At 41.3% G+C, this 13,097-nt stretch overlaps 1 protein-coding gene across 7 annotated transcripts in view; it reads right to left on the reverse strand.

Annotated features, from left to right (window-relative positions):
• The window catches only part of CARS2 (cysteinyl-tRNA synthetase 2, mitochondrial), a 71,072-nt gene that overhangs the window by 35,877 nt on the left and 22,098 nt on the right, over positions 1–13,097 (reverse strand). For 2 of the 7 annotated variants that reach the window (XM_073349849.1, XM_073349846.1), the window contains exons 1-3: positions 11,762–12,084; positions 11,413–11,463; positions 3,928–4,045 (exon numbers count right to left, since the gene is read on the reverse strand). In XM_073349849.1, the coding sequence (XP_073205950.1) occupies positions 3,928–4,045; positions 11,413–11,463; positions 11,762–12,018 (426 nt within the window). In that variant the 5' untranslated portion in view covers positions 12,019–12,084. Of the gene's footprint in view, positions 1–3,927; positions 4,046–11,412; positions 11,464–11,710; positions 11,736–11,761; positions 12,085–13,097 lie in introns of those variants that run through there. The other 5 variants (XM_073349869.1, XM_073349896.1, XM_073349860.1 and 2 more) reach the window with 5 other exon arrangements.

A 13,097-nucleotide genomic window follows, 5' to 3' on the forward strand; every position in this document is an offset into this window, starting at 1 on the left:
TGGATCTAGACTGTTCTCAGTGGTAGCAGATGACAGAACGAGGAATAACGGTCTCAAGTTGCAGTGGGGGAGGTTTAGGTTGGATATTAGGAAAAACATTTTCACTAGGAGGGTGGTGAAACACTGGAATGCGTTACCTAGGGAGGTGGTGGAATCTCCTTCCTTAGAAGTTTTTAAGGTCAGGCTTGACAAAGCCCTGGCTGGGATGATTTAGTTGGGGATTGGTCCTGCTTTGAGCAGGGGGTTGGACTAGATGACCTCCTGAGGTCCCTTCCAATCCTGATATTCTATGATTCATGGTGCAATAAAGCCATTTCTAGCACTTACTGATATATGTCAGAGTTATAGAACAGAGACTTACAGACATCACACATGGTATTTTTATTGTTAAAAATTAATATGATACTTCAACTTTTCATTGCTGTTCCTCAAATATGTGAATGCAATTGGGGAAATGAACTGATAGACAGTCAAATATTTTGTAAAGCATAGTAGCACTCCAACAATATCTACAAGTTTTTAATGCTCACAGCTAGGCACAGGGATCTTCACAAAAGTGAATAAATAAGTGGAAAGCAGAAATAAAGAGTCAGTTTGCATTTGATATTATATTTGTCTCAAATACTCATCATAGCCAGGGCTTGAAAAATTCACCAGAACAAAACCTTCCCTGGCAAGTGGAGGTGCTATGTTATCAAATTTTGCAAGATTTAAATTTCTAGTCCTTAGGTTTTGGAAAATAATCTGCTGCATGTGAACAAACGGAAGGCTGTCTTTCTGAATTGGCAGACAGGAGCAACAGAATTAAATTAACAGAACAAAATTCAATTTTATTGCTGCCATTCAGAATTAGGTGAGCAGAAATACATCAGTTTTATTCTGCAGATGCTATTCAGAAATGTTATAAGCAACTAGAGGCAGGCAATGGGGTCAAGATTTTCAAAGGTGACTTTGGATGCCTGATTTAAGACATCTTAAAGGGGCCTGATTTTCACCAGGCTAGTGCTTAGTACTTTTTGAACCACTTATCGGAGTAGCCAAGAGTTTGGGGGAAGAGGTAGAATAGAGGAGGCACATCTCTTGCAATCGAGAGAAGGCCTGGTACGAAAGGAAAGCTTCTTTTCCCTTCTAGGAACCAGAAAGGAGTTGCTTCAGACACTAGAGGCTCCAAATGAATCCCTGAGCAAGATTTAGGAGCCAGCACCCCCGAACAGGAATCTCAGTATTAGTGAGACTTCTCACGAGGGCATTGCTCCTCAAGCTCACTGGGGCGTACCCTTCCTCAACTTGTTCATTGACCTGTGCCTCTCTCCGAATGTATTCCATAATCGGGACTTGAAAAACGATCGGGTTCAAAATCTAGAGGATAGAAGGAATCAACAGCAATTAACAGCATGAGAGTATAAAGAACAAATTTTTCCAGACAAAACAAATGGCTTTTTGGATTGAGAAGGAGAATGCAATTATGTCCTATATCTGGACTTTGGTAAAGCATCTGATACAGTGTCAAGAAATCTTACTTCCAAAATTAATTCCACTTCCTTTGGATATGAACCCTACCCCGGTGGACTAAAAACTGGCTGAAGGATTGAAAACAAAGGTTAATGATTAATGCCCACTGAGTAAGAGATTGTCACTCTACAGGATGACTCTCAAGAATTGGTGTCAGATCAGTTTTATTAAATATCTTTTTTAACGAGCTGGAAGAATCACAGGAAATAAATGTAAAAACGGCCGTTTAGGTCATCTAATACATCCTCCTGTTAATGCAGAAATGTCCTTATGATATATTATCCAGAAACGCTTTGTTCAAATGGGGATAAAGGGCAAGCTAATTGCATCTGAAGACAATGTTCATGGAAATGTTTTGAAGATACCGAAGAAAAAAGAAAAACCAACACAAAAACAACCTAGAGAAGTTATAAAGTTGGGATCAAAGCACCACATTCTGGCCTGCTCAGTGTGCTGTTTGACCAAGAGCCTTTCCTGGAGCTCTAAACCAATGCAGAGGACTAATGCGGAAAAGGCAGATGCTAAGCAATCTAGAAGTATTGTGGTTCCCACAGACCGTTAAACTGAGGCTTGGTTTTGTAAATACAGTTTGAGGCACACCAAATCTTAGCTAGGATTTATTTTTAAATAATTGTGTGTGATTTCTATTATTTGTGCTATTGTTACCACAACTCTTCTAAAGACTTTCCCACCCAATAGTATGATAAACCTACAGTCCTAACCATAGAGTGACAGTCAGTAACAAATCCTAACACCTCCTCCTCTATATAAATACCATAAAATGGTGAGGAGACTTCAGTATGCCACTGTTCTACTAACTGTAGAAAACACCCCTCAGAATACAACTTATGGGACTTGGTAAGCATAGAATAAAAACATCAAATTTGTTTAGCATAGTTACAAAAGTTCTGAAGGCTAAAACTACTTCATAGCACAGACTTCAATCTTGACAAAAGAATGGAGCAAATTAACTACAATTCTTTTAACACATTAAGTCAACTTTTTCTGCAAAGAAATCACCATGATGCTCTTATGAAAAAAAATTCTCAAGATAAACACGCATACACGTTTTAAATGTAGGCTGTATGTTAAAGCACTGGCCTGCAGCCATCAAGAAAAAAATATTCCTAAGGGAAAGAATAAGAATGAGCAAAAACTTATTTTATCAAAAGCATAACAAGGCCAATATGAGAAAACTCTCTATATTTGCTGTGAATCACAGTTAAAAAATAGATTTTTTTTCCTTGTAATCATTAAAAGTTATTTTTTTTAATAACTGTCACAATAGATCTCACATCAGGAAAAGAACATGCAGTTTGTGGCTGAGATCTATTGTGACAGATTCCCTTGTGTTCCAGAAGGCAGGAATCACCAGGTCTTACACCCAAAAAACTCAATTTAAATCTTTCAAAAAATAATTAGCATTCACAATTTAGTTGTATATTATTAACATTTTATGATCTGATAAGAATTTTATCAAGCAGAAAAAGAGATAGAATGACAATTCACTATGCTCAGTTGGTAAAACTGATTTGATTAGCATCCCACTGAGAGCAGTTTACAAACAAAGCTTTTAATTTAGCCAACAGCCATCAGTGAAAACTTTGCTAGAGTAAAGATAGTTAATAACTTTATCAATCTAGGACTTATACATATCCCTCACGTTAAGCTTGTGAGTAGATCCATTTGAGTTCAGGGCCTCGAAAGCCATTAAGAAAGGTAGCGCATATACAACTCAGAGACAGATCATATCAATGAATCCTTGGCTAGTTCTAGGTAATGTCCTAATAATATAAAAATGTTGTGTGTTAGTGCACCAAAACACACCTGAGCCCTCTCAGTCCATTTCACTGTACAGTTAGATCCTTCCGGGAAGACCTCTGAGAGGTGATGAGCACCTGCAACTTGATTTTATGGAAGCTCCATGATTATTTATAGAACAACCATCTTCTTTAATGACCAATTCCAAGGCGAATACCGACAATTTAGATAATTTCTGTAAAACAGCAGCTACTATGGACAACTGTCCAAAGTTCACTGGTTAATATTTTCACCCTAGGACTGAGAGGGGTTAATACAACTCCTCAACTCTAATGAGAACCCCAATGACTTTCCACTTTCCTTAACAAACTTGTATTGAAAAAACAGCCCTTCTAGCAGACGACTAAGTAGGGTTGCTTTGTAGCCAATGGCATGGCATTTGTTGTACCTATATCTCACTGATGGGCAACTTTATACACTGCTTCCTTCACAGAGATACCTATGCCAGCTCTGCCAGATTCCCATGAGTTGAGAGCCCAGGAAACAATCAGCCAGTGATTTTAAAAAGCAGTAACAAAATCCAAGTTGTTGTCCAAGACTACTCAGTATATTAAACACTATAAGTTTTTGTCAAAGTAAACGTCATATATTTACCTCATTGGCTCTTTTAATTATTTTGTCATCTATGTCTGTAATCCCCATCACCATGACTACTTCGTTTCCAAAAACCTTAGTTATTATTCTTCGAATAATATCAAATCTAACATAGGAACTGAAAAAGAAAAATAAGGGCTTTTAAATGTGTATTATTGGTAATAAATCTAAATAAAATTAATAAAACAGCAAAAATCACCCATATAGCAGCTCTGAATGGCCTAATAATGAAAAGAGAACAATGATAGTCTTTAGAGAGAGAGACACACACAGACAGAGACAGATACACACACACAAAATACATACAAAATGCTACTCCAAAACTAGTTACATTCTGTAAAGAAGTTATGCAAATCTCAGTTGAAGTGGTCTACCCTCTTCTGGCACTGGTGACACATTACATCAAATGTTCTGAAGTGTTTCTTTTCTTGCACACATCTCTTTAAAACAATATACTGAAGTGAGATTGTGTTAACCTAAAGGCTTACTACTAAAATGAAGATCACACTTACAATACTCCATACTCAGCTTCTAAAACCTCTAATACAGAGGTGGGCAAACTATGGCCCGTGGGACCGTCCTGCCCAGCCCTTGAGCTCCTGGCCGGGGAGGCTAGCCCCCGGCCCCTCCCCTGCTGTCCCCTCTCCCCCGCAGCCTCAGCTCGCCATGCCGCCAGCACGGGAGAGGGCTGCACTGCGGGGCCAAGGGACAGCAGGAAGGGAGACTCACCTGTAGCCACAGGGGAGCAAGCGGGTGGTGTGGCTAAGCAACAACAGCAGCATCTCAGGATAGGCGCAGACCTGCAAGGTGATGAGCACCTACAGCTCCCATTGACTTCAAAGGCAGCTGTGGGCATTCAGTACCTTACAGGACTGGGTCCAGAAGGATATTCACAAATCTACATTCTCCATACCATCCAGCATGCTGAACAAACTGGAGACTGTTTACTGTGTCTGCAAAAAACAAACAAGGCTCAATTAACTTTGCAGATGTATTTGCACCTTTCACTTAGCTGCCTGGATCTGATGGTGATAACACAATGCCTTCCCAGAAATTCTTAGTCTCACATCATAAATCGCGAATATCATATTTGAACTGCACATGAAGAAAACTAGTGTTACTTGCTTGAATTCTGCCATACTAAAATGTGTCTTTGGAAAAGTAGCATAAAAAACTAAGAAACAGATCAAGTTAATGAATCCCTGGCTAATTCTAGGTAAAATTCTAATAACATAAAAATGTTGTGTATTAGTCCACCAAAATACACCTGGGCCCTCTCAGTCCATTTCACTATCAATAAAAGAATCACCATTAATGTCAAAATGCTTAAAATTAAATCCACCAGCTCTGTGTTTTTCTTTGCTAATACACGTATGAACAATGCACTGTCTCCTGCTATATACCTCTACTCTGTTTTTAGAAGAAACAGCATGTTGAAATATGCAGAAACCTTGGCATTTCAGGGAGCAGGATTCTTTTATTCTTCAACAGCAACATGCTGACTAGAAGAAAGGAGAGAGTGAAGGAAGAAGGGGTGGCACAGAAAAGAACCCAGCTCTTGGGATTATTATTGCTAGGAATCAGCCAGCTGAGAAGCTGGATCCTAACCAAGTTGAAACCCTCATGTCAGCAAACTGATAAAATTTCAGAATTAAGTGTTTAAAATCAAGGTTACATTTTGACCCATTAACAGGAATCCTCTTAAATGGGGGCACACACCGTACAAATGTGAACATGGTTCCAATGCCTGGGGGCTGTTGCACAGCAAATAAAAGGGTCGTTTATTTGTAGGGGGCAGGGGAGAGGGTTTAAAACAAAAATGTAATTCCTTTGAAATCCCTCCTGCGGATGACACTCATTTCCATTGTTAATTCATTTCTGTATCTGTACCATTACTTCCTTCATTAATTGCGTCTGTCGTGGTTTAAAAACAAGAAAAATAAAAACTTGTTTGAAGAATTAAGTAATAAAATGGCATCCTTACTCTTTACAAAAATAATTTTGATTAAAAGAAAAAAGTGAAAATATAACTTTATGGACCACAAATGGTTTAAACAGAGTAGCAGCCGTGTTCGTCTGTATTTGCAAAAAGAAAAGGAGGACTTGTGGCACCTTAGAGACTAACCAATTTATCTGAGCATTTTCTTCATGCTGCTAGGAGTGGTGGGTCTCACGGGTACATTATAGGCCTGGATGCCTCCCCATGTTTTCTAATCAATTGCCTGCCACATGAACCTCCTTCAGCAGCTGACGACTGACCAGCAGCTGCAGAAGAAGGGGTCCAGAGCAGAAGCAATCTGTAAGCAGACCCAACTACAGAGGGACACTAAGAGAAACCTGCCATCCTAGTCAAATTAACACTTAAGTTATACCTAACCAAGCAAGGCAACTGGGCAATGTGAAGGCGTAAAAACCAGTGGAAAATTATGCACATTGGAAAGAATAATTTGAATTACTCATACATGTTAGTGAATTTTAAATTAACCCGTAAGAGCCCAGAAAAAGCCTTGAATGTCACTTTGGACAGTTCCATGAAAGCCTATTCCCAATGTACAGCTGCAGTCAACAAAACAAACAATTTATGAGGAAGCAAAAGGAATGGGGTAGAGATCGTAATGCAGCTATATAAACCAATGGTGCACCCATACTTTGAATGCTGTGTTCGGTTCTAGTTACCCTTTATAAAACAAAAAACATGAGAAACAGGTGGATTTCAAAGATAGGAGATGAAGATGATTAGAGGCATGGTGAAACTTCCATATAAGGAAAGAGTGAAAGACAGGAGCTATTTAGTTCAGAGAGGAGATAAAAAGAAGTACATGAAAAACTGAATAATATAGAGAAGGTAAGTTAGGAACTCCTACATATCCCTTCTTGCAAAGGGCAGCAGAGAGAAGAGGACAAGAGGGATGGATGGAGAGATAATCAGAAAAATGAGACTAAAACAAGGTGAAATTCCCTGAGTTGTAAAGGGCCTGTTCAACTTTAGACCTGTCCAGGAAAGGAGAGGGAGAGATGAATGAGCAGAGCAGACACGCAGAATTGCCTCCTCACCATCTCTGAATAAGTAGCGGTGGAAAAGAGAAGGGCTACGAGGAAGTACATATACAGATCCAGAGACTCCCAAACCCCTAACTGGGGACACATTGTGTTGGTTCCTGCTATTCCAGCCCACAGAATTTGTGCATTAGTTGTGTAGTAAATCAGTAAATTAGTTGTGCATTGTTTTAACAAAGTCCATGAATATTAAACATCCTGCCTCCATTTAGTTTCCAGTACAAAGCCTGACTATTTAGGGTTTGTACTAAAAGAGTGACATACATGCAGAAAAAGATATTGGGGGTAAAAAGGAACTGGGATAATAGTTAAGAACAGAAACAGTAACAGTTTCAACCCTGAGATCCAAATATAATTCACTATGCAAAAGTTATATGGGATATTAAGTTAGAAATGAGCTACTATAGTGTATATTTTGGTATTCCACTGAACTAAAAGAATATACTCACCCATGCTAAGGTACTGGCACACAAGATGCTACATTTAAATAAAACTTTCTGGAAAATTATGGGTTTCCTTCTCGCAGGCCATTTACTAGATATTTCCTTTTGTTATTTGCATTCAGATGACACTTACCTCCCTACTCTCAAAACAGAGAGCATGGTTCCCAACCTGCGAGGTCCAAACAGGTTTCAGAGGTGTGCAATGACACTCCCATTTGTTACAGCTAGAAGGGAGAATGGTTCTAAAACTTTGTGTTGTAATGTGGGATTAACATGGAAGAGGTGGAGAGCCACTACCCCAGAGGAAAAAACACTTGACAGAAGAGCCTAGAATGAGGTACTTGTGGAGTAAAGAAGTTTATTGATATAGCAAGTTTAATAATTTTCTTGAACAATGACGTTTTAAGCTATTCTTCCGAAGTGAACAGTGTCAGCCCTCTCCCCCACCAATTTGTAGAACTAAAAATAGGGGTTATTTGGAAGTTAAAACATCATCATACTGCATATTAGGTATTAATTAAAAATAATTCAAGTATGGTTTCCAGATTTTCTGACCTTTATTAGCATCCAGATTAATAAAGCCCTGTCAGAAAGTTACAGAAAAGGTGGAAAACTACAACAATAAACACACAAAAAGAATACAGCAACACATAAGTACTGAGAGTGCAAAAAGGAGAGGTTGCCAGTTCTATGTCTGGGCACTTAGTATTTCAAAACCTGCATTTCTACAAGAGATACATAGAAATAAATATTCTAATTCTCCTCTCACAGTTCCTGCCACAGCAGAAAATGGAACACAATGGGTTCAGAGAAAGAACACAGTCAAAGTCAATGAGGCAGCATAAGCTAAGAAGAAATATTTACAATATTAAGTGGTATTTGACATTCATACCGCTAACCATGACCTGAAAGACATCCTTCCTCAGAGATGGAGTAAGATGCAATACACTCTTTATTTTAAGCAGTGGTGCTGGAACAATTTTTATAATGGAGGTACGGAAGGAAGAAACCATGTATTTGGGTTGTTATTACTACTTCCAGCCAGGGGGTACAACAGCACCCCTAGTTCCAGCACTTATGATTTTAAGTATCATTGGCATGAACCATAACAGCTGCTGAGCACTTGAAACTTCCACTGTCTTCAGTGGGAGCTGGAGATGTTCAGCACACCCAGTTTCTAGCCACGCTAGTAGCATTCTTTCTTTAACATGGTGAAGGTATTTTTCAAAGTTATTTCTGCCATACCTGCACATCATACTATTGTTTACATTGATCTCTCTCACAGGAAAGCCCTAGATTGAATGTAACCATACAATAAACTACCCTCTCGCCACCAGTGGAGGTAACCCCACTCCAAAACTGAAACAAGTTGTCGAGGAAATTTAAGATCATTTCCACAGTTCCTGTCCAAGCTATACATATTCTTCTCCTGCAGTACAGATGAAAGCAAAACTTCCTAGTCAGCAGGAGTTTTGACTATCATACAGTTGCAGGACTGGTAACCCAAGGACCTTAGAGTCTCTCTGGCTGACAAACTAACAGTCATCACATGCCTTACATCAATTTAAAAAAAAAAAAAGATGAAATGCTTCCTTTACAATTACCCCCGATCTTCCAATCCTACTCACACAAACTGGTTTATTACTATAAAACTGTTAATGAATTTTGAAGTGTTGGCAGGTTTGTGTGCTTTGGTTTTATAAAACAAAAAGGCATTGAAACATTTTTTATGGGGAGGAAAAAATAAGTCACACAGAATTTTCAAACAATTTAAAACAAAAAAGAAAAAAAGACAATTTTTGAGCCTACCAACCCTAAAATGTCCCTTTACCAGGCTAACAGCCCCGTACTGTTTTTTCTAATTGCTGACATAGTAACCAAGCCAAATGAAAGGAAGAAATCATTCTTGCAGCCTATGTTCATATGTAATGTGATCAAAAGAGCTGCTTATACAGATCTAACAGTCTTTAACTTGTCTGCACACAGGAATTTAGTAAACGTACTTCAGGCAGTATATTCTTAAGCATTTAAAGTTAATTTAATAAACAATTGGCAAAATTATTCATTTTTTTAAAATCCAAATTACTTGTGGCATATCAGCTGCTCTTCTTCCAAAATGTTTAAAACAGATTGATATGGAACTGTCTAGCAAATTAAAGTTAATGTATTATGTGTAACAGTCACATTCTGCAGGTATCACGTATCGGGGGTAGCCGTGTTAGCCTGTATCCACAAAAACAGCAAGGAGTCTGGTGGCACCCTTGTTATTCTGCAGGTATGATCCAAAATAATTCATACTGTCCTAATAAATAAATGAAAATATATACAAAAAAAATTTTTCCCCTCCATAGAGACAAACTGCCAAACTGATCAGAACTTGAAAACTTTGGATGTATTAACTAGTATATGTCTATTTTAGCACTAGGTCAGACAACAGATCTTCTCCTTCAGTTTCTTTGTACGGTAAATGCTACCAAGTTGCAGCTGTACACCCAGCTCCACTCTGAAGAGCATACAACCATAGAAGTATAGAGCTGGAAGGAAGTCTATTCCAGAACTTAATTACTCTTACAGTTACAAAGCTTCTCCTAACATCCAACTTGAATCTCCCTTACTGCAGATGAAGCTCATTACTTCTTTCCCTGCCTTCACGGGGCAACAATAGATTACCATCCTCTTTATAAACATATTTGAAGACTTATCAGGTCCCCCCTCAGTTTTCTTTTCCCAAGATGAAACATGCCCAATTTTTTTAACCTTTTCTCCTAGGTCAAGTTTTCTCAACCTTTTATCATTTTTGCTGATCTCCTCTAGACTCTCTCCAGTTTGCCCACATCGTCCCTAAAGTGTGGTGCCCAGAATTGGACACAGAACTCCAGCTGGGCCCTCACCAGTGTCAAGTAGAGAAGGTCAGTTACCTCCTGCGTCTTACATATGACTCTCCTGTTAACGCACCACAGAATATTGGCCTTTCTCACAACTGCATCATATTGTAGATTCATGTTCAATTTCTGATCTTCTATAACCCCCGGATCCTTTTCAGCAGTACAACCACCTAGCCAGCTATTCCTCAGTTTGTAGTTGTACATTTGATTTTTTTTTCTTCCTTCTTGTCTACACTAGAAAATTAAATTGGTTTAACTATGTCACTCAGTGGTGTGAAAAATCCACACCCCTGTACAACATAGTTAAGAAGACCTAACCCTCCACGTAGACAGTGTTAGGTCAATAGAAGAATTCTTTCCTTGATTTAGGTGCCGCCTCTTGGGGAGGTGGATTAGTGACGCCAACTGGAGAACACCTCCGGTCAGTGTAGGGTGTGTCTACACAGAAGTGATGCGGCTGTCGCATTTTAAGTGTAGACATACCCTTACTGTAGTACTTTGCACTTGTCCTTGTTGATTTCAGACCAATTCTCTAATTTCTCAAGGTCATGTTGAATGCTGATTACGTTACAGGATTAGAAATGTCCTGAAATTCAACTCCCAGAGGAAGAATTTAGCAAATTAACAGGATGGGGCAGTTCCCAAGCAGCTCCTCTCAACCAAAATAAGCCATTTGTTTCACTGTTGAATAGATTTCACCAGGAAACAATTGCATGAGGCTAGCTTTCATTTTCAGTCTCTGGTAAGAGGCACCGTCTTTCTTAAGTGAAGAACAGCAGCTTGTCCTTTGGATAGCAATTACGTTTCATTCATCCACCTCAGGTTCTTGGCTGTCCTGAGCTGCTAGACACAAGAGGTTTGTCTATTAAAAACCTGTGACAGGCCCATATCAGGAGACGTGGGCTCGTGGGGCTCAGGCTATAGGGCTCTTTAACTGCGGTGTAGACATTTGGACTCAGGCTGGTGCCCAGTTCTGGGACCCCCTGCGAGTCCCTGAACCAGCTGACACAGACCAGCTGCTGGTGTTTACCTTGCAGTCAGTCACCTGACATCATAAAACATTAATGCAGTCTTCCTCCTATAATTTTAAAACAACTCACCAAGCATGCCCAAGGTGCGCATGATCATATACTGTTGGCCCACAGCTATACCTGTGAACAAAGGGAAGATCTAGTGAAGAACAAATAATAAAATAGTCAAAAGCTGTTTGACGTATTACCTGCTGCTATGGACAACTAAAAACAGATACATTAACCAAACTGAACACTGCCACAGGAAGGTGATTAGCTGTGCAGGATGGATCCCTTTGCTATCAGTTTAAAAGCAAGGGAACATTGACAGGACCCCTCCCCCCCATCTCACCAGCAGCATTATTTCTAGAAGGCTGCAGAGTATAACCTTTTACTTTGTATTGGGCTGGCCACTGATTAATGCTATTTAAATCGCTACCAGGTCGCCACTCCTGCATTGGCCAGTATTAAGGGCTCTCTGCTTCTGCTCAGGCTGTTGTAGGTCTGGATCCCGGTATCCCGGCCTGTGGGCCTGATCCACTTCCTCCCGACGCCAGAGCAGCGCCTCGCCGGGGAGGCCCGGCTCCGCACCAGCCCGGCCTCCGCACCAGCCCCTCGGCCGGCTGCCACGGGGAGATCTCCCCGGCCCCCGGAGCGCAGGCAGCGGGAGGCAGCGGCCCGCCGGGCTTGCAGCATGCTCGCGCCGCGCCACCACCCCCGGGGCGGCGAGAGCTCCGCGCGGGGCAGGCCAGGCTGCAGGCTCCGGGGGTGGGGAGGGGGGCGGGCCAAGCGGCTCCCCCGCCCCGAGGGCGGAGCTGCAGCCGCCGCGGCACAGCCCGCGCCGGGTGTAGCTACAGCAGCCGGGCCGCCTGTGCAGGGGACAGGGAGGGAGCGATGTAGCTACAGCCCGAGCGGCAGGAAGGGGCGGGGGCGGGGGCTCTGTCCCAGCGCCGGCCGCGCCCCGGGCGGAGCCGAGCGGGGCCCGCGGCCGGGCCGCCCGGGGCTGCGCTGCTGGATGCTCTTGGTGCTGCCGCGGCGCCTGCTTCGCTGCCCTCCCACTGGGCTTGCAGGGGGAAACGTCCAGCGCCCAGGGCTTCCTCCGAGCAGCGGCCATGCCCGCCTGGACACGGGAAGGACGGGGGGGGGGGGTGTCACACTTGCCCTTGCGGTAACACACTCCATTAGCTTTGCTGCCTGCACTTTCGCCTGTAATCTGCTCACCTACGTAAAGGTCAGCAAGTGCCTAAAGGTTTGCAGGGTGAGAGCCTAACAAAGGAAGTGGATCTGCGTGTGTGTCGTCCCCCCCTTTATCATAGTGTCTCATAATCTATAATGTGTTTAGCCTTGAAGTACCCTTACAGTACCCCCATTTTATGGTTGGGAAAACCGAGGCACAGAGTGATTACGGTCACACAAGAAATCTGTGAGAGCTGAAAATTAAACTTGGGTCTCTCAGCTTCCCAGGTAGCACCCCAAGGACTGGACTATCCTTCCTCGGAGATTTGGAGAAGCTTTTATTTAATTAAGATTAATAAACCACTTTCAAAGTATTTGAATAAAATATATCAATGCAAAGTATTAGTACAATAGCCTTATTTTTGTCAAAATTTTCAGGACATACAGGTAAACTTTACAAAGGCCTTGTATACATGAGAAAGTTGTTTGAGTTGAACCTAAATTGGCTTTTAAACCAATTTAGTTAAACTGTTGCAAACCTGTGTGTGAACACTCAATTTGAATTAAAAGTGGTTTATTTCAGTTCATCTTAGACTTGT

This window comes from Lepidochelys kempii, chromosome 1 (genome assembly GCF_965140265.1).
Source record: "Lepidochelys kempii isolate rLepKem1 chromosome 1, rLepKem1.hap2, whole genome shotgun sequence".
NCBI classification, from domain to species: domain Eukaryota; kingdom Metazoa; phylum Chordata; order Testudines; family Cheloniidae; genus Lepidochelys; species Lepidochelys kempii.